Here is a 19,130-nt window from a genome sequence, read left to right on the forward strand (position 1 = left end):
GAGCCATGAGATACAATGACTACGGCTGGGATTGCCCACTGCCGAGATCATCTGGCCCTGCCGAAAATCAAAGGATTTTTGGCTGGGCCGCTGAATCTGCCACAGCGTGTCTCGCCACAATGGGGCCAGAAAATCCCGGCCCAAGAGATTTCCATTAAGTTATTTGGTTGGGAGGGAAAAATTGTGCCTCAGCTATGTGAGGTATGCACAGCTAATAGTTCTGGGTTTTGGATAGGGGGAATTGCAAACTTTCGTTGGATAGCCATGTGTAGATGGCGGGGGGGGCACAGGGGACCATCATATTTTCACGTCAGTTATGTAAAGAGCGTTCAGCTAGAAGTGTCTTAAATGCATTAAACTTTCTGAAGGAGCCCAAAGGGACAAGGCTACTTCATAGAACGGTAATCCGAGGCCTGTGTTAGCCATAGTCAGACAATGGAATGACGCATCAATTTGTGGAGCAGCTCACAGGTTTCAAGATGCAAAGACTATAATTGGGCTCAAATGGGCAGAAAATTTAGCTGGATATGCCAAACAACACTCCAAAATCTATAGCAATCATTCTCCGCAAACAAAACAAATTGGGTCCAACTCTGAAATCCCAGTGCATCAAGGGATTTGACAGAGTAGTCAGATTTCTTTTGTAGCCTTTGCCACCAAATCCCCTTTATATTTGTCCATACAATACTGAGATTTTCCATTGAATAATTTCATCTGACACCTTAAAACAGACCCCAATAATGGTGGGAGAAGAAACAACAATTGAATCTTTAGTTTATCAATCCAAACAGGAACAGAGTACAATCCAAGTTCATTAGATTGGTCCCTGGGATGAAGAAGCCGTCCTATGATGAAGAGCCAAGTAAATTGGGCTTATATTTTGTAGAGTTTAGAAGAATGAGGTGCTCTCATTGAAACCTATAAAATTCTGAGGAGGATTGATAGATTAGATGCTGAGAGATTGTTCCTGCCGGCTGGGGAGTCTAAAACATGGGGGCACAGTCTCAGGATAAGGGATCAATCATTTAGGACTAAGATGAGAAGAAATTACTTCAAAGGATTGTGAATTTTTGGAATTCTCTGCCCGAGGGTTGTGGGTGCTCCATACATGAATACATTTTAAGGCTGGGATACACAGATTTCTGGTCTCTCTTGAAATTAAGGGATATGGGGAGTGGGTGGGAAAGTGGAGTTGAAGCCCAAGATCAGCCATAATTGTAATGAATGGCACAGCAGGCTCCTTGAGCCATATGGTCTACTCGTGCTCATGTTCAAGTAGGGTCTGTGAGAAATTTGCATAAGCTATCCTTAAGAGGGAAAGAGACGTGGATGAAACCAGAGACTAACTAAAGAATCTGCTGTTTCACCCCATATTACAGGATTTCAAAACTTCACATTAATGCAGTTTGGACATGCAGGTTATTGCAAGAGTATCTGCACCAATGCATTGATAGCAGCGAAAGAATTTGCCAAGCTGGGACGTAATGGAAAAGATCAACTACAGCTGGTATTGCTCTCTTCAGCAGAAGAGCGAATAAAAATTTTTGGAACATGAAGGTTCGAAAGCAGGCAGGTTTCAGAGGCAAATTAGAAGCAAGTTTCCAGGAGTAGTGTCCTCAGCACAAAGCAATTTCTTCATCACAGAATCAGCACAGCAGTAAACCATTCAGCCTATTGTTTACATGCCGTTTCTCTGCAAAAGCTAGCTGCACTCCCCCGCCCTTTCCTGTAGACCTGCAATTTTTTTCCCCTCTGGGTTGGTACTTAATCTTGGATACATCTTTGGGGGGGGGGCTTCTAAGCACCAATTCTCTACAAGTAAAAGAATATTTTAGTTTGGATGAATAAAAATAGACATCTGTACCAGCAGAAAAAGTTCAGAGAACCCACACAAAACAAAGGCTTGAGTAAGGGGAAGGCAGTGTGCATCATCAGGGACAAGAACAGGAGGCAAACCACAGGAGATTTAATCTGAATGCTAAAATTAAAATTGAATTAATAAAGGTACATGTTAGAGATACATAACAGGATTTACAGATTACTGAGCACATGCAATATCTCATGAAATGTCATTGACACTGACAATGAAAAAAACATTAAGAATGATTGCTTAATACATAAAAAGATTAAAAGCAGAGAAGTATAAACAATAGGAGGAAAAAAATATTGGAGTCGTCAAGTGCCACTGTGAATGAAAAGGTTTTGTTGTGCGTCACGGGTCCGTTAACCATTCATAGGCTGTCTTTAACTTACAGCTTTAAGGAAGTGTACAAAGCATATATCCAAGATCAGGTACCAACCTAGAGAACACTTATCCTGACTAGAGGGATAGATTCGCACTAATTTTCTAGGCTCTGTTTGTTATGGGTTATGAACAACAAGTGAAAGAATTCTACACATCAATTAATATGCAAAATAATTCAGTAAAATTGGCAACTGTCAATTCTAAGTTATTCTAATTTTTCCCTCCAAGTCATTTTGATTATATGCTTGCAACAAAAAATGGTTTCTAACCTTGTCATAAAACCAAGTCCTTCATTAGTTCCAGAATGTCCCATCTGTCCTTCATCTTTTTGGTGTAACTCTTGTATGACTGGTGTGACTCCTAGAATTAACAATGCACAGCGATGGATGACAGAGTTGCATGCTGCTGTGTAAAGGTCCTGCCCTTCTGTAAGTGCAGTGCTGACTCGCCGCTCTTCCCGGAGCTGAGACGGTGGATCGTCTAGTCGGACAACAGTTCCGTTCCCAATTCCAGATGTGCTGCTCGTTCTCTCTCGATCACGACTACGAGCAACTTCACGGGCTGATAGAAAACATTGAAAGATTTCTGTAACATGCAACACAAAACACAAACAGAACATTCATTAAAAGCTAGCAGAAGCACAGCCAAAATGATCCCAATATATTTTTAATGGCATCAGCAATACACTAGTTATGGGGAGATGGCAATAATAATTCTTTTTGGTAAAGGCAGGCTGCCTGCACACTAGGGAAATGAGTCCCTATTGAAGCACCGTATCACATGCATTAAAACACTCCTGAAAGTGAATATGCAAAACACCGCAAAACAAAAACAGAATTACCTGGAAAAACTCAGCAGGTCTGGCAGCATCGGCTTCTCCGCCGATGCTGCCAGACGTGCTGAGTTTTTCCAGGTAATTCTGTTTTTGTTTTGGATTTCCAGCATCCGCAGTTTTTTGTTTTTATGCAAAACACCGCAACCTGTTCTGAAAATGGAAGAAGTCTTTAACTGCTAAGTTTGAAAAATTGTATGTTTTATGTAGTTTTAGACACAGTTTTTAAAACTACTGCACCTAGTGAGCATGAAGATTTAGTATAAGGTGCAATTGCACAATCCCTTGCTCACAGTGGAAAAGCTATGTCCGTATGGAATGATGGTCAGAGACAAGGCTACAAAAAGGCCCCGATTCTCCAACCAGCGCTATCTGTGAATGCAGCTTCCTTCTCAGGGCACAGACTTACCCATTTTACAGCACATTCGTTTGGCAATGCAATTTTCTTTTATTGTATTGAAATGATCACCGTACTGATTTAGTTATTTAGTTCAGGGCAACATTACTTCAATTTTGAGCTATAGTAAGTCACTTTTTTTTTTAAAAAGTGCAGTATTGAGAATTCTGTGAAGATCTGTAGCAAGGAAATTTCTTTCATGGGATGTGGCTGTCGCTGACAAGCCATTTATTGCCCCTTTCAAAGGACAGTTAAGAGTCAACCACATTGCTGTGGGTCTGGAGTCACATGTAGGCCAGACCAGGTAAGGATGGCAGATTTCCTTCCCTAAAGGACGTTAGTGAAGCAGCATGTAAGCAGCATGTTATGCATTATGCAAACTAATATCGCAACATGCTCGACATAGTCTGATTACATTTGTTAAAACAGTAACATGCAGCAGCAGAGAAAAATCACAATCGGGATTCTTGAAAAAAATCTCTTCAACTACTAAGAGACTCAGTGTAAGAAACATTACGTAAATAAAGAAAATCTGCTATGTCGGGTCTTTTCTCACTCTTTAAATGGAGATATTCTCCTGATAGGCTGACAGGAAATTCCAAATTTCAAGCTGGAAAAAAATACAAAGGATAAACCCCCCTTTTTGACATTTTCTTTCCATCTAAGGGTGGCATCCATAAGATCTCCCTGCTACTTCACTGCATAAACAGCACATCCTGCTTGAGAAGATGGTGCACCTCGATCTGGCCTTCAAAAACAAAGTAAGGGTGCTACATAGGATCCTAGCAAAATATTGAGCAGAAAGTGGACTTCACAATGCAGAGGGTATATCTACTCCAAGAATGAAGGCAAACCTGCAGGACGAGTATTTTTTTATTATTTTAAAAAAAATTTCAGTATCTTCCACACACAGTTAGGAAAGAGGATTCATTTGCACAAGGATCAGTAATATAGCCACCAGTGTAGATCATCTGCACCAATTAGGTACATTTTGTGAAGCTTATTCCAAGTAAGAGTATTGCACACATTTTTAATATAGTTCTAGCTAAAGCTCATCTTATAACTTAGCTGTACATCTAACAAAATGCCCCGAATTGAACCCAAAAAATTGTGTTACCTGTCACCTCCCAGTTTGCTGTTGCTAATTTGGAGATGGTCATTGAAAACATTTGCTGGAAATTAAGATTTAATGCAGCTCAAGTTTTGTACATTCCTATGATTTCCAGCTAGACGTCAAGTTCCCAGTATTTGTAATTTTGTTTCCTAACCCTAGCAATATATTAAGTTTTAAATCACATGTGTAGTATAATGTTTGCTGAATTAATTACTCCTTTATATACAATATATACTTACACATGGAATGAATCAAGGGGTGGCGAACAAATTGTTTACCAGAACAAGAAACAACATCTTCACTAATGCTGTAAGACAGCATTGGCTGTAACCAAATGCCATTCAAAATGAATTAAATTTCAGGCAACCTTTACTCACTTCCAGCAGTCATGACTTCTTGCTCTCTTTCTTCCTCCTCTTGTTCCAGGTGCTCTTCTTCCCGATCTCTGTCTGCCTGCTCTTCCATTTCAGCTTCTTCATCAATGGTACGAGTGAAAGAACGTTCCTGAAGGTCAGCATCTGTCGAGTCTCGATTTTCTGACAACTTGGAAAGGGAGAGAGAGGGGATAAAAACCCTTTTTTAATATCTTTGTAGTACTTTACATTACTTATTTTAGAAATCAAGACTTCTTTAATTAAAATACATTCTTAGACTACAGTATTTAGCTAGCTGGCTACAGTAACAGGTTTATTTAAAAAAATTGAAAATGTGATTTAAATTAAACTGACTAATGGCTCTTCCTCAACACCAAATTTTAATAGGCTGAGATTAATGGACTCAATTAAAGAATACAATGGGCAATATTTCATTCTATACTTAAAGACACATACTATATATACACAAGTCAGGCAGATTTGCTACATCATTGGCTTTCACCTTAAAAATGCCATTTTTGAACACAAAGGATCAGTAAGACACAGACACCAATGTGTCCCATGTAAACGGAGTCATGGGCGAACATTTAAATTAATATGGCAGGTAGGTGGAGAGAGCCTAGTGTTGAGACTAGAGGAGGGGTGAGGGCAGGTTACTGAAGGTGCAGAAGATTTAGTTGAAATCAATGGCAAGAAAATATTGTGGAAGGGGGAATAAAAACATTTTTGTAGAAGGAACTTTTTTTTAAAAAAATAATAAAACCAGGAAAATGAATACAGATCAATATTCCAAAAAAAGGAAGTAAGGATTGAGAGTTACGTACATTCAAAATAAATTTAAGGGTTAGAAGTATTAGCAGCTACGGAGCGATATAACAACAAAAACAGAAAATGCTGGAAAAACTTAGCAGATCTGACAACATTTGTGGAGAGAGAAACAAAGCTAATGCTTTGAGTCCGTATGACCCTTCTTCAGCTTGGATAGGACCAGAAGTTGAATATAACATTTTCAGGCGAGGAAAACATTTGCCGTATTGCTACTGAAGGATTTCATCACATCAAAAGAATGTAAGTTGTTTTTGCTTTAAGATAGAATCCACATGGATGATGTTAAGCAACAGAAAGAGAAATGGTGCCGTGCATTACAGGACATCAAGATAAGGATCTTCAGATAGTTGTTCGGCATTACAGAACTTGAGTATTGTTGGAAAAAGAGACATGTCGAAGCTTTTCATCTTGCACTCATCGGGAACTCAGGCTAGGCAGACAAAATTGTCTCCTTCTGTACCATGATTCAAAATTCAATACTCTGTTCACTCAAAGCTGTCTGCAGCACTTGGCAAGATCATTTGAATGTCTAAATCAGCTATATGTAAACTGTTTATATTTTTAAAGTAGTTTCATAAACTTACTCTTCTTTCACTGGAAGGTGACTGGTTCTGGATAAGTTCCATGTTTTTACATGCTAGCAGTCTGTTCCGGACTTTGTAAACACAACGATATATTTCTGCAAGAGTTTTACTAGGTTGGTATCTAAGAAATGTTTGAAAAAAATTAGGTTATTGAAAATGTTTATGAACAGAATAGTCTACTGGCAACAAGTCTTATGTGGCTTAGTTTAAAGGTGATATTTGACTTCTCCCAAAGACAAACGAAGATTCCAACACAGTCTTCTGTTTCATCAGCATTTAGAAGGCTGCTAGGTGGTATAGGAGCAGGGACACCTCATCCTGGACTACTCAAAACAAAATGTCAATAAGCCTGTTCTACTACTTTCTGTCCTGATAGAACTTCTCATGGTTGACGAGGCAGCAGTGTATATGTTGAGGATATGCTGAGTCGCTGCTCAAACTACCAGTAAACAAGGAAAACTCATGAACTAATGGTTTTAATATGAGTAGTGTTACAGGTGCTGCTACCCTCGATTTCCTACAATAGATTATGTGAGCACAGTGGAAGGTGGCAGAAGGGATATATGCTATAATTGAATCTTGGGAGACTTGGATAGCAAGATCATTGGTCAGCCTTCAAGATCCATCTGAACATTTTAAAGGCAGTGTAACTATCCAGAACAGCCTGTGAATTCACTGAAGCATCTGAGATCAAAGATCTGGCATACTCTCACTTATTTTTAAAAGAAACACAAAGGCAACATCTGCTCCATTCCTATCTGGAGAAATATTTTTGAATCATTACAATCTCCTTCAGTCTTGCACCTCAACTTTCACCCACAACACTTTGGTTCCAGTCTGCTGCAGTTTCTGTATTCCACTGGTGATAACAGCCTTTGGCTATCCCACTTCTGTACTTGCCAAAGATTCAACTCCTTGGTTAGTCACCCATTCTTCCTACTTTTCCCTCCTTGCTTCCAATTTGGGTAACAGCTTGGATGCTTTGTTACATTAAAAAGGTGGTTTAAAAGTGCAAGTTACTGTTGTTACCTGGAAGGACAGGAGACACTGCTGAAAGGCTGAACACAAGTCTCAAGTGGTTCTTATCGAGTTCCATAAGAACATAAGTAGGAATGAGAAGTAGGAATGATTGTAGACCATTCGGCCCCTCGAGCACAGTCCACCATTCAATAAGATCATGGCTGATCTGATTGTGACCTCAACTCAATTTTCCCGCCTACCACCCATAACTCTCATTGCCCTTGTAGACCGAAAGTCTATAACTCAGCCTTGCATATAATCAATTACCCAGTCTCCACAGCTCGATGTGATAGAGAATTATAACGATTAATGACCTTCTGAGGGAAGAAATTCCTTCTCACCTTCCCTGTGGATTTTAAGTCATGTCTTCCAGATAATCAAAATCTTGAACTTGTCAAACCCAAAGTACAACTGATGTTATCCCAGCTGAGGGTATAGACAAATGAGCAGCACCATCGTAAGCTTGGTTTCTCCCTGGTATTATGCTTGGGATTGAGGACAAAATCAATTCAAGAAGTTGGTCCATTTGTTTATAAATACAATTTCTTGTCAAAAGACACTGGACTGGGTTTAGTGTGAACTTGTGAAATATACAGCCAGCTAACTAAACTCCCTGGGCATTTCAATCTACTACATGTATTGTTAGGTTGAGACACTCTGGAGAAAACCTTGCGAAATTAAGATTGCTTGTTTTGCTTCTTGAAGAGGGTTTAAAGCATATGAGAACTGCATTGTCCAATGGAAGTCCATCCAGTGGATGTGATGTCGGGTTAGTCTTAACTGAGCTAATGTCTAAGAAATGGTGCACTAATTCCTGAAACTCAGCCATCTTGAATAATAATTGAGTGAACTTTCATGTCTATTGAGCTACTCCATAACCCTTGCATGCTACTAATTGCAATGAATTATTTTCTATTTCCTCACCATACCTACCTAGGTGAAAAATCTGCACAAGTAGGTCAGTATAACTCCTTTGCCTCAGTTTCACCCTTCACCTGTCCCTCATTATGGAAACAAATTTGGTCCTATTTGTTTCAAATAGGCAGATTTCCCTAACCTTCTCTAATGGGAGCATCCCTTTTTTTAAAAATTCATTTAAGGGATGTGGGCTAGGCCAGCATTTATTGCCCATCCCTAATTGCCCTTGAGAAAGTGGTGGTGAGCTGCCTTCCTGAACCACTGCAGTCCATGTGTGCAGGTACACCCACAGTGCCGTTAGGCTAGGATTTTGACCCAGCGACAGTGAAGGAACAGCGATATATTTCCAAGTCAGGATGGTGAGTGACTTGGAGGGAAAATGCAAGGTGGTTGTGTTCCCATGTATCTGCTGCCCTTGTCCTTTGAGATGGTAGCACCTTCCAAACCAACAGCTACTATCTAAAGGAGCCTTGGTGAGTTTTCGCAGTGCATCTTGTAGATGGTACACATTGCTGCCACTGTGCAATGGTGGAGGGAGTGAATGTTTGTGAGTTGGGCGGCAATCAAGTAGGCTGCTTTGTCCTGGATGACATCAAGCTTTGTGCTGTAGGAGCTGCACGCATCCAGGCAAGTGGGGAGTATTCCATCACGCACCTGACTTGTGCCTGGTAGGTTGTGACAGGCTTTGGGAGTCAGATGAGTTACTCGCCACAGGATTCCTAGTCTCTGGCCTGCTCTTGTAGCCACAGTATTTATATGGATAGTCCAGTTCAATTTCTGGGGGAATTCAGTGATGGTAATGCCATTGAATGTCAAGGGGCAATGGTTAGTTTCTCACTTGTTAGAGATGGTCATTACCTGGCGCTTGTGTGGCATAAATGTTGCTTGCCACTTGTCAGCTCAAGCCTGGATGTTGTCCAGGTCTTGCTGCATTTGGACACGGGCTGCCTCAGTATCTGAGGAGTTGCAAATGGTGCTGAACATTGTTCACTGATGTTTGCACATCTCCACTCCTGGCTTTATGGTTGAAGGTCATTGATAAAGCAACTGAAGGTGGTTGGGCCAAGGACACCACCCTGAGGAACTCCTGCAGTGATGCCCTGGAGCTCAGATGATGGATCTCCAACAACCACAACCATCTTCCTTTCTGCTAGGTATGACCCCAAACAGCAGAGAGTTTTCCCCAATTCCCATTGACTCCACTTTTGCTAGGACTCATTGATACCACACTTGGTCAAATGCTGTCTTGATGTCAAGGGCAGTCATTCTCACCTCACCTCTGAAGGTCAGCTGTTTTGTCCATGTTTGAACCAAGGCCATTAAGAGGTCAGGAGCTGATTGGCTGTGGCAGAATCCGAACTGAGCATCAGTAAGCAGGTTATTGCTAAGCAAGTGCCACTTGATAGCACTGTTGATGACCCCTTCCATCACTTTACTTACTGCTGGTTGAGAGTAGACTGATGAGGCAGTAATTGGCCAGGTTGGATTTGTCCCACTTATTGTGTACAGCACATACCTGCGCAATTTTCCACATTGCTGGGTAGATGCCAGTGTTGTACCTATACTGGAACAGCTTGGCTAGGGGCACAGCAAGTTCTGGAGCACAAGTTTTCAGTACTATTGTCGTATTCTGCCAGGGCCCATAACCTTTATAGTATCCAATGCCTTCAGCAGTTTCTTGATATCACGTGGAGTGAATTGAATTGGCTGAAGACTGGCATCTGTGATGCTGGGGACTTCCGGAGGGGGCTAAGATGGATCATATACTCTACTTTTCTGGCTGAAGGTTGTAACAAATGCTTCAGCTTTACCTCTTGTGCTGATGTGCTGGATTCCCCTATCATTGAGGATGGGGATATTTGTGGAACCTCCTCCTCCTTGAAGTGCTATTCATCAAAATAATTCCTTTTCTTCCTCACATTCCATCCACACATGCTGCCTCTTCGCTGCATTTCCCCATACTTCTTCTTCCCTCTCAACCCTACCCTTGTGCTCAATGCCTTCTCTTCCCCTCTCTCCCCTGCCCTGTTCCAATTATCCTCCACCTTCAAACTCTGCTTAACCCAAATAATGCGCTTGGTCTCGACTCTGCATACAACCCACGAGATCAACCTTTTGAGAAGAAAATCTAAAACTCAATTACCTGTCTTGCATCTAAAACAGCCTGTTAATTTTGGCACATCTTTATCAGGAGTATAGCAGTGCTGAGATCATCAATTAACAAAGCTACACACACAAAAAGTAATTTCAAACAATTACAATTGGAACATTCAATGAACACTTTTCACTTACCTGCTTTCACCACAAACTTGATTCAGTAAACCAGTATGCTTTAAAAGAGCTGCAAGAACAAATCTTGAAGCTGTATCCAACAAGGTCTCATTGCCAAGAATTGCACTGTCCCAATCTGGAAAATATATTTTACCGTAATAAGTCTATTGATTAGACTTTAGCACAGACTCATCAGATGAACATATGAATATTACATTCAAAACATTTAAAATTACATTCATTTTTGTTTTTAGTGATAAAGGTTGAGGAATGTTACTACTGTGAAATGGAACATTTTCCAAATTTATTACCTACTGTGAACATGAAGCAAGGTGCAGATGACTGAAGTACCAACCATACGTCCAAATATAACATTACATCAAAATCAGACGGTATGCTGTCTCCAGCCAACAATGGGAACTTTCCTACTTGCTCTGTCAGCAATCGTTAAAGCCTCAGGGACTGTCAATGTGTTGTAAACCCATTCACAGAGAGAAAGTGAGCAACAGTAAGGCCAAGAAAGAGGGAGCAAGACTCAGCAAGAGTAAGCAGGTGAGAAAATGCAAGTGAGGATTAACAAATATAAGTAAACTATATTATGGGGCACCTAGCTGCCCCATGCATATGTATGCTATTTGGCATTAAGTTGTGGTTCAGTGGGTAGCACTACCACCTCGGAGTCAGAAGGTAGCGGACTCAAGTCCCACTCCAGACACTTGAGCACAAGAATCAAGGCTGACATGCCCGTTCACTACCAAAGTCGTGCTTCACTGTAGGTTATGCCATCTTTTGACTGAGGTGTTAAACCAAGACCACATCTGCCCACTCAGGTAAAAGATCCTGAGACACTACTTTGATCAATAAGCAGGAGAGTTTCTCCTGCTTCATCAGAAAGCACTTCATTGGCTGTAATGTACTTTGGAACATCCGGTAGTTACGAAAGGTGCTGTAAATTGCAATTTTTAAAAAAACTTTTTGGCATCAATGACTCAAGCAACCCAAGTAATAATTTGTAGACCAGATCTGTACTGAACCATTCATTCCAAGCACATTATTGATTTCAGTGGTGAGGTAGTAAAGCCATTTGTGTTTGTATTGTGTCTATGATATTAGCAATAACAAACTAAACCAATCCAGTATCTGCAGCCTCCCCCCTCAGAGAGGTAAATAACAACTGGATGTCTATTGCAGCCTATTTTTTTAAACTTTTTGGTCTTGGTGTAGGCAATTCTGATTTCTTTAGATTATCAAGTTCAGTAATCGATTAAACTTCTCCATGTCACTACACCCTTAGTTTTGATTTCCAAGGAATCAAAATGCAGCTCAGTGCTTGAGGTTTGGCTTCAGGATGTCTTTGAACTTCTCCCCACTCCTTCCAAATCAGGGGCTGAAAAATTCCTATTTGGTTTCCTCCATGGCAAAAGCACTATGATTAATCTGGTGAAAGAAATATTTAGATTGTGACCAAGCTACTTTAGCCTTCTTAGATCTCTTTGATCTCTTCGAAGTATTCAGCTGGGCTCATTTCATCCTCTGTCAGCATTTTCTATAATGTCTTCCCTCAACTGGTTCTATCCCTACCTATCCAAACATTGACAGCAAATTCCCAGTAATGGTTTTCTTCTTTCTCCTCTGAAAGAGCCCAGGTTTTCACCCTTGTACCAATTTTCACTTAAATATTGCCCAGAGATGAAAACCATATGCATAAGATCCACTTTCAAAGGCATGCTGATAATAACAGATCTACCTCTCTTCCACCATCCTCAACTGGGCAATCATATTGCATGTTTGAGCTTAAAACTTAAACAGTCAGAACTTCTTTCAACTGAACAACAAGCCAGACTATCCCATTCAGCTATTACCAGAAACTCCATATCATTACTGATTCCATTTGATTATCCAGATGCTCACCAAGGCTCAAACCAGTAAGAAGCTCCACATCCTTGCCAGCTTGAGCTTCAAACCTCATTATTTCCATTATCAAGACCATCCATTTCCTTTTCTGCATCATCACACACCTTCTCCCCTTATCCATGCTTTGTTACCTCCAGATGAGACTTTTTCCAATGCCTAAAATGCGAGCCTCCCATGTTGATCTTGCTAGCCTCGAGCTCTAACTCATCAAAAGCTCTGGCACTGGCACCTTGTTCTGCATAGTTGTGATTACCAGATAACAGATCGCAAACCTTTATTGGTTCCAAGCTCACCAAGCATCAAATTCAAAATCATGGTCCTAATTCAGAGCCAAACCTGTCCTTTCCTAGCTCTGAAACCTCCTCTAGTTCCACTTTCTTCTCTATACCCTTTGGTCCTCAGACTCTTGCCTCTGTTCATCCCACCCTACTTTCATTCCACCATCAATGGATCGAGCTATCAGTTACCTCAGCCCTAGTCTTCTGGAATTCTGTCTCTAAACTTTTCTATCTCCCTACAAGTCTCCACCTTGCTACTTTTCTATGCCTCATTAAAATAGAACTGAAAGCAGGCTTTTCTACATTTTGAACACATCTCCAACTGCACAGCATCTTTTCCTTCTGCTCCCTTGTCTTATGGTCTTATAGAAGTAGGCCATTTAGCCCACTGATTCTGCTCCGCCATTCAATAAGATCATGACTGATCGGATAATCCTCAAATCCACTTTCCTGCCTTTTCCCCATACCCCTTGATTCCCTTGCTGATTAAAAATCTATCTCAGCCTTGAATACACTTAACGACTCAGCCTCTACAGACCTCTGCGGTAAAGAATTCCACAGATTGACTACCCTCAGAAGAAATTCCTCCTTATCTGTCTTAAATGAGCAACACCTTAGTCTGAGATAATGCTCTCTGGTCCTAGACTCTCCCACAACGGGAAACAATCTCTTAGCATCTATCCTGTCAAGCCCCTAAGAATCTTGTGTGTTTCAATAAGGTCGTCTCTCATTCTTCTAAACTCCAATGAGTACAGGCCCAACTTACTCAACCTCTCCTCAGAAGAAAATCCCCCCATACTCAGGATCAACCTAGTGAACCTTCTCTGGACTACCTCCAAAGCCAGTATATCTTTCTTTAGATAAGGGGACCAAAACAGTATTCTAGGTGTGGTGTAACTAGTGCCTTGTATAGTTTTAGTAAGACTTCCCCATTTTTATACTCAATTCCCTTTGAAATAAAGGCCAACATTCTATTTGCTTTCCCTATTACCTGCTGAACTTGGATGTTAGCTTTTGGGATTAGTGCACGAGGACCCCCAAACCTCTGTGCTGCAGCCTTCTGTAGTCTTTCTCCATTTAAATAATATTCAGCTCCTCTATTCTTCCTGCCAAAGTGCATAATCTCACATTTTCCCACAATCTATTCTATTTGCCACATTTTTGCCCACTCACGTAACCTGTCTAGACTATTTGTCTCATCCTCACCGCTTGCGTTCCCACCTATTTTTGTGTCATCCACAAACTTGGCAATAGTACATTCACTTCCATCATCCAAGTCATTAATACATAATGTAAATAATTGTGGCCCCAGCATTGATCCCTCTGGCACTTCACTAGTTACAGGTTGCCATCCTGAAAATAGGCTCTTATCTTATTAAGTAGCCTTACATCAGTACCTTAACAAATGCCTTTTGCAAATCTAAATATATTACATCTACTGGCTCCCCTTTATCTATCCTGCTAGTTACCTCCTCAAAGTATTCTAATAAATTTGTCAGGCATGATTTCCCCTTCATGAAGCCATGTTGCTCTATTTGATTATATTATGTATTTCTAAATGCTCTGCTTTTACATTCTTTATAATAGACTCTTAACATTTTCCAAAAGGTAGGTGTTAAGCTAACTGACCTATGGTTACCTATTCTTTTGTCTCCCTCCCTTTTTGAATAAGGGTGTTACATTGCCAGTTTTCCAATCCTCTAGGACTTATCCAGAATCTAAGGATTCTTGGAAGGTTACTACCTGTGCATCCACTAGCTCTAACTATTTCCTTTAATATCCTAGGATGCAACCCATCAGGCACAGGGGACTTATCAGCCTTTAGCCCCATTAGTTTCCCTGGTACTTTTTCAATAGTGATAGTCATTGTATTTATTTCCCTCCCACCTTTTGTCCTTGATTATTTAGTAGTTTCGGAATGCTATTGTGTCTTCTACCATGAAGAGTGATGCAAAGTATTTATTCAACTCCTCTGCCTGGTTCCCCATTATTCTTTTCCCAGATTCATTCTCTAAGGAGCCTATGTTCACTTTGGCCTCTCTCTTCCTTTTTATATATTTAAAGAAGCTTGTATTCTCCATCTTTATATTACTTGCTAGTTTGCCCTCAAAATTTATTTTCTCCCTCTATTATTTTTTGGTCATCTTTTATTGGTTTTTAAAAACTTTTCCAATCCTCTGGCTTACCACTAACCTTTGCCACATTGTATGTCTTTTCTTTCAATTTGACACTATCCTTAACTTCCTTGGCTAACCATGGTTTATCCCCTTCCTAGAATCCTTCTTCCTCACTGGGACACATCTTTGTTGTGAGCCATGAACTATTTTCTTAAACGTCTGCCATTGATCTTCAACCATCTTTTCTTCTAAACTCCTTTCCCATTCCACTCCAGCCAACTCTGCCCTCATTTCATTGCAATTACCCTTATTTAGGTTTAGCACAGCTATTTCTGACTCAAGTTTCTCACTCTCAAACTGAATGCTAAATTCTACCATGTTATGGTCATTGTTTTCTAGGGGATCTTTTACTCTGAGATCATTTATTAAACCTGCTTCACTACACATTACCAGATCCAAAATAGCCTGATCCCTGGTTGGATCCACAACACATTGTTCTAGGAAACAATCCCGAATACACTATGAATTCTTGCTCATGGCTACCTCTGCCAATTAGATTTTCCCAATCTACATAAAGATTAAAGTCACCCATGATTAATGTACTGCCTTTTTCACATGCCCACATTATATCCTAATTTATTCTCTGCCCTACAGTATAGCTACTGTTAGGGGGCCTATAGACTATTCCCACCAGTGTCTTCTTCCCCTTGTTATTTCTTACCTCCACCCATATGAATTCTACATCTTCTGATCCAAGGTCATTTCTTGCTATCATACTTACGAAGCTACCCCACCACCTATTCCTTCCTGCCTGTCCTTTCAAAAAGTCACATACCCTGAATATTTAGTCCCCAGCTTTGAACCTTGTAACCATGTCTCTGCAATGGCTATAAGGTCATACCCATTAACCTCTAATTGTGCCGTTAATTCATTTAGTTTGTTCTGAGTACTATATGCATTTAAGTAAAGAGATTTGAAAAACCTTTTTAAATTTGAAAAACCTTTAAGTAAAGAGCCATTAAATTTTGCCTTTTTACCATTTCTCCCCCCCTTTGATCCTATTTACTGCTTATTTTTTTGTTTGTACTTTCTATCCCTTCCTGTCACACTCTGGGTATCATTACCTAAATACCTGCCCTGCAATGCTACCATATCCTTTTGCTTTGTAAGCCTACATATACCCTCTCCAGGATCCTACCCTCCTCTATTTAGTTTAAAGCCCTCTCTACAGCCCTAATTATTCGATTTGCCAGGGCATTGGTCTCAGTACAGTTCAAGTGAAGCCCATCCCACCGGAACAGCTCCCTTCTACCCCAGTACTGGTGCCAGTGCCCCATGAACTGAAACCCATTCCTCCCACGCTAATCTTTGAGCCACGCATTTAACTCCTTGACTTTATTTATTTTATGGCAGTTTGCCCGTAGCTCAGGTAGTAGTCCCCGGATTACCACCTTGGAGGTTCTGCTTTGAATTTAGCTCCTAACCGTTCAAGTTCTTTCAGCAGAACCGCTTTTCTAGTCCTATCAATGTTGTAGGTACCAATGTGGATGACGTCATCTGGGTCCCTCCCCTCCCACTCCAAGTTCCTCTCCAGCCCTGAAGAGGTGTCCTTAACCCAGGCACCAAGCAGGCAACATAACCTTCGGGACTCAAGCTCATGGCTGCAGAAAACAGTATCTATCCCCCTAATTCTACTGTCCCCTACCACTACTAATTCCGCCCCCCAACTTGAATGTCTCCCTGTACCACGGTGCCGTGGTCAGTGCGCTCATCCTCCCTGCAGTCACATCCACACAGGTTGCAAGAGCCTCATATTCCTGGACAATTGCAGGGGCCGAGGCTCCTCGAATGCTACCTCCCGGGTCCCAATACCTGCCTCACCTGCAGTCACACCCTCCTGCCCCTGATCACAGACCAAAATTTGAATTACCTAATCTGGAGGGGGTGTGACCACCTTCTGGAGCAAAGTGTCCAAGTAACTTTCCCCCTTCCTGATACGGCGCAATGTCTGCAGCTCAGAGTCCAGCTCCTCAACTCAGACCCAAAGTTCCTCGAGCTGCACTTACTACAGATGCGTTCGCTCTGGGTCTGGATCACCTTGGTGTCTAGCAGCTCCCATAGGCTGCAGGAGCAACACATCACCTACCCTGCCACCACTATCGTATTTTATTTAATTAATTAATTATTCTAGTATCCCTGCTCTTCACACTTTTTTGTATAATTTTTTTTTTTAAACACCAGCATCGATCTTATACTTAGCAAGCTATTTATAAGAGAGAGAGAGAAATAAAGACGAGAGGCCTAAACACAAACTAAAGACCTTACTTTTAATTTAAAGACTAGGAATAGTCATCAATCCTACTCTGCAATCAGCTGCTTTCCCTGCACGTTATGGTTCGTGATGTCACTCCGCCACTGGTATCACTTCAGGTAGGCCTCTCGATCCACACCTTTTATCCTCTCCCACTCCCCTCTCGCTCAAAATATACTATTTTGAGCCTTATGAATAGAATAAACCTTAATCACTTACCAGATGCTCACCAATTAACCAGCTTCTGATTCTTGCTCTGCTACAGGAGAAATTTCTGGAGGCTGAAAAAGTTTAGGCAAAAGCAACCAAACACCTCCTTCCCGTCGTCTGCTTAACTCTCTGAAGTGCTCAATTCTGGCACTCTACTGTAAGTCGCATTCAAGTGTGAAGCACTTCAATATTTTATTAGAAAGCTACTATTATGGACATTGTTATTCTCACTGCCAGTGCCTGTCAGATACGGATATGAGATCCAGCTTGCATATTTAGATCAATTACAAACAAAAATGTATGTAGCTATAGTTGGGAACAGGTCCACTTACCTTTGCTAACAGCATAGTCCTGCATTTTGAGCCAAAGAGCGTTGACAGGTTCTTTAGTAGATCCCAAAGCCAGGTCAACCAGCATAATATTTTCTGAACCAAGGCTATAGTCAAAAGGTTTCTGTTCTTCATTCCCAGACAGTGCAACTTCCAGAAGAGAGCTCATGCATTTATCTGCATCACAAACAACTTTCTTTCACCATCTGTATATACATTTAGTCTTTAAACTTAATCTTTTCAAAAACTATGGTGAAATGATAATGCATACAAATGGTATCTAAATCATTTTAAGACAGGAGCTTTGTCAACAGGATTAATTTGTCCCTTATGACAATAATATTTAACCCTCATCATAAAAACCATTTACTGGTCTGGTTTATTTCCAACTTTTACAAGAACAGTTTGGAGTTGCTCATGATTCATGCATGATGCATACTGAACACACCGTAAGGCTTAAATTTTTACAATTATCCTGATGTTTAAAATGCTGCATTTCCTCATTTTAATATTACCCATTTTGTTGACATGAATCTTGTCTCTTAGAATATGACTTCAACAAACAGCTATTGCCACCCATTTTCTCCCATGAGCATCCAATATTCACTTAGAATCACAATTTTACAATCGTCATTCAACCCATCACATTTGCCAATTTCTGAATCTACTTTGTCCACTGCCTTTATATCACTATAATTTAAATGTATTTTTTTCCCCAATGTGCATCCACTTTCCCAGGAATCTAATTCTCAGGGTTTTGGCTGCACCACTGTTTCTGGTAGGGGGTTCCACGACCTATTAACCCTCTAACACAATAAAAATGTTCTAACTTCTCCCTTTGTTGGTCTTTTCATTATCATCCTAAATTCAAGCCCTCCGATTACTCACTCACCAGACAAATCAAAACATTTTTTTCCATTTGCTTCATCAAAACCTGTATTAGTTCTCTCTCCTTTATTCTAATAAAAAAGTAGCCTCATTTCTAACTAAAGCTGCTTATCCCTGATGTCCTGTTCCATAAGTTAACAGACAACAAAGTTGGGTCTTAATCTTATTGATGTTTCTACACCTTAAAATTTGTTTAAATTAAGTCATTAAAAATACTTCATTCACCTTACAGTAGTTTTACTTTAATTGGCTGATAATGAACGCTTACAAAATCCAGCTGAAAGCCCAATTGTTCTAGCACAATGCTCTCAATGTTAGACTGTGAGCATCGCTGTAGAGTGGAAAGACAACATTTACTGTCTTAACTGTGTAAATAGACAGTTCTGTGCCCCTCAGTTTAGCTTTTCCCATTTTGTGTAGGACTAGTTTCTATTTACCTTATTGCAACTTTTAATTCACAACACTTCACAAGCGAAATGATTGAGAATTCCCAAAGTTAG

General features: G+C 40.5%; 1 protein-coding gene across 11 annotated transcripts in view; it reads right to left on the minus strand.

The window, feature by feature from the left end:
* herc1 (HECT and RLD domain containing E3 ubiquitin protein ligase family member 1) overlaps positions 1-19,130 on the minus strand; it is a 231,321-nt gene that overhangs the window by 126,154 nt on the left and 86,037 nt on the right. For 10 of the 11 annotated variants that reach the window (XM_041178583.1, XM_041178585.1, XM_041178588.1 and 7 more), the window contains exons 20-24: positions 17,746-17,919; positions 10,605-10,719; positions 6,375-6,495; positions 4,966-5,131; positions 2,515-2,830 (exon numbers count right to left, since the gene is read on the minus strand). In XM_041178583.1, coding sequence (XP_041034517.1) covers positions 2,515-2,830; positions 4,966-5,131; positions 6,375-6,495; positions 10,605-10,719; positions 17,746-17,919 — 892 coding nt within the window. The remainder of the gene's footprint in view (positions 1-2,514; positions 2,831-4,965; positions 5,132-6,374; positions 6,496-10,604; positions 10,720-17,745; positions 17,920-19,130) is intronic. The other variant, XM_041178586.1, reaches the window with a different exon arrangement.

The sequence above is a fragment of the Carcharodon carcharias genome, chromosome 32 (genome assembly GCF_017639515.1).
Source record: "Carcharodon carcharias isolate sCarCar2 chromosome 32, sCarCar2.pri, whole genome shotgun sequence".
Lineage (NCBI taxonomy): Eukaryota > Metazoa > Chordata > Chondrichthyes > Lamniformes > Lamnidae > Carcharodon > Carcharodon carcharias.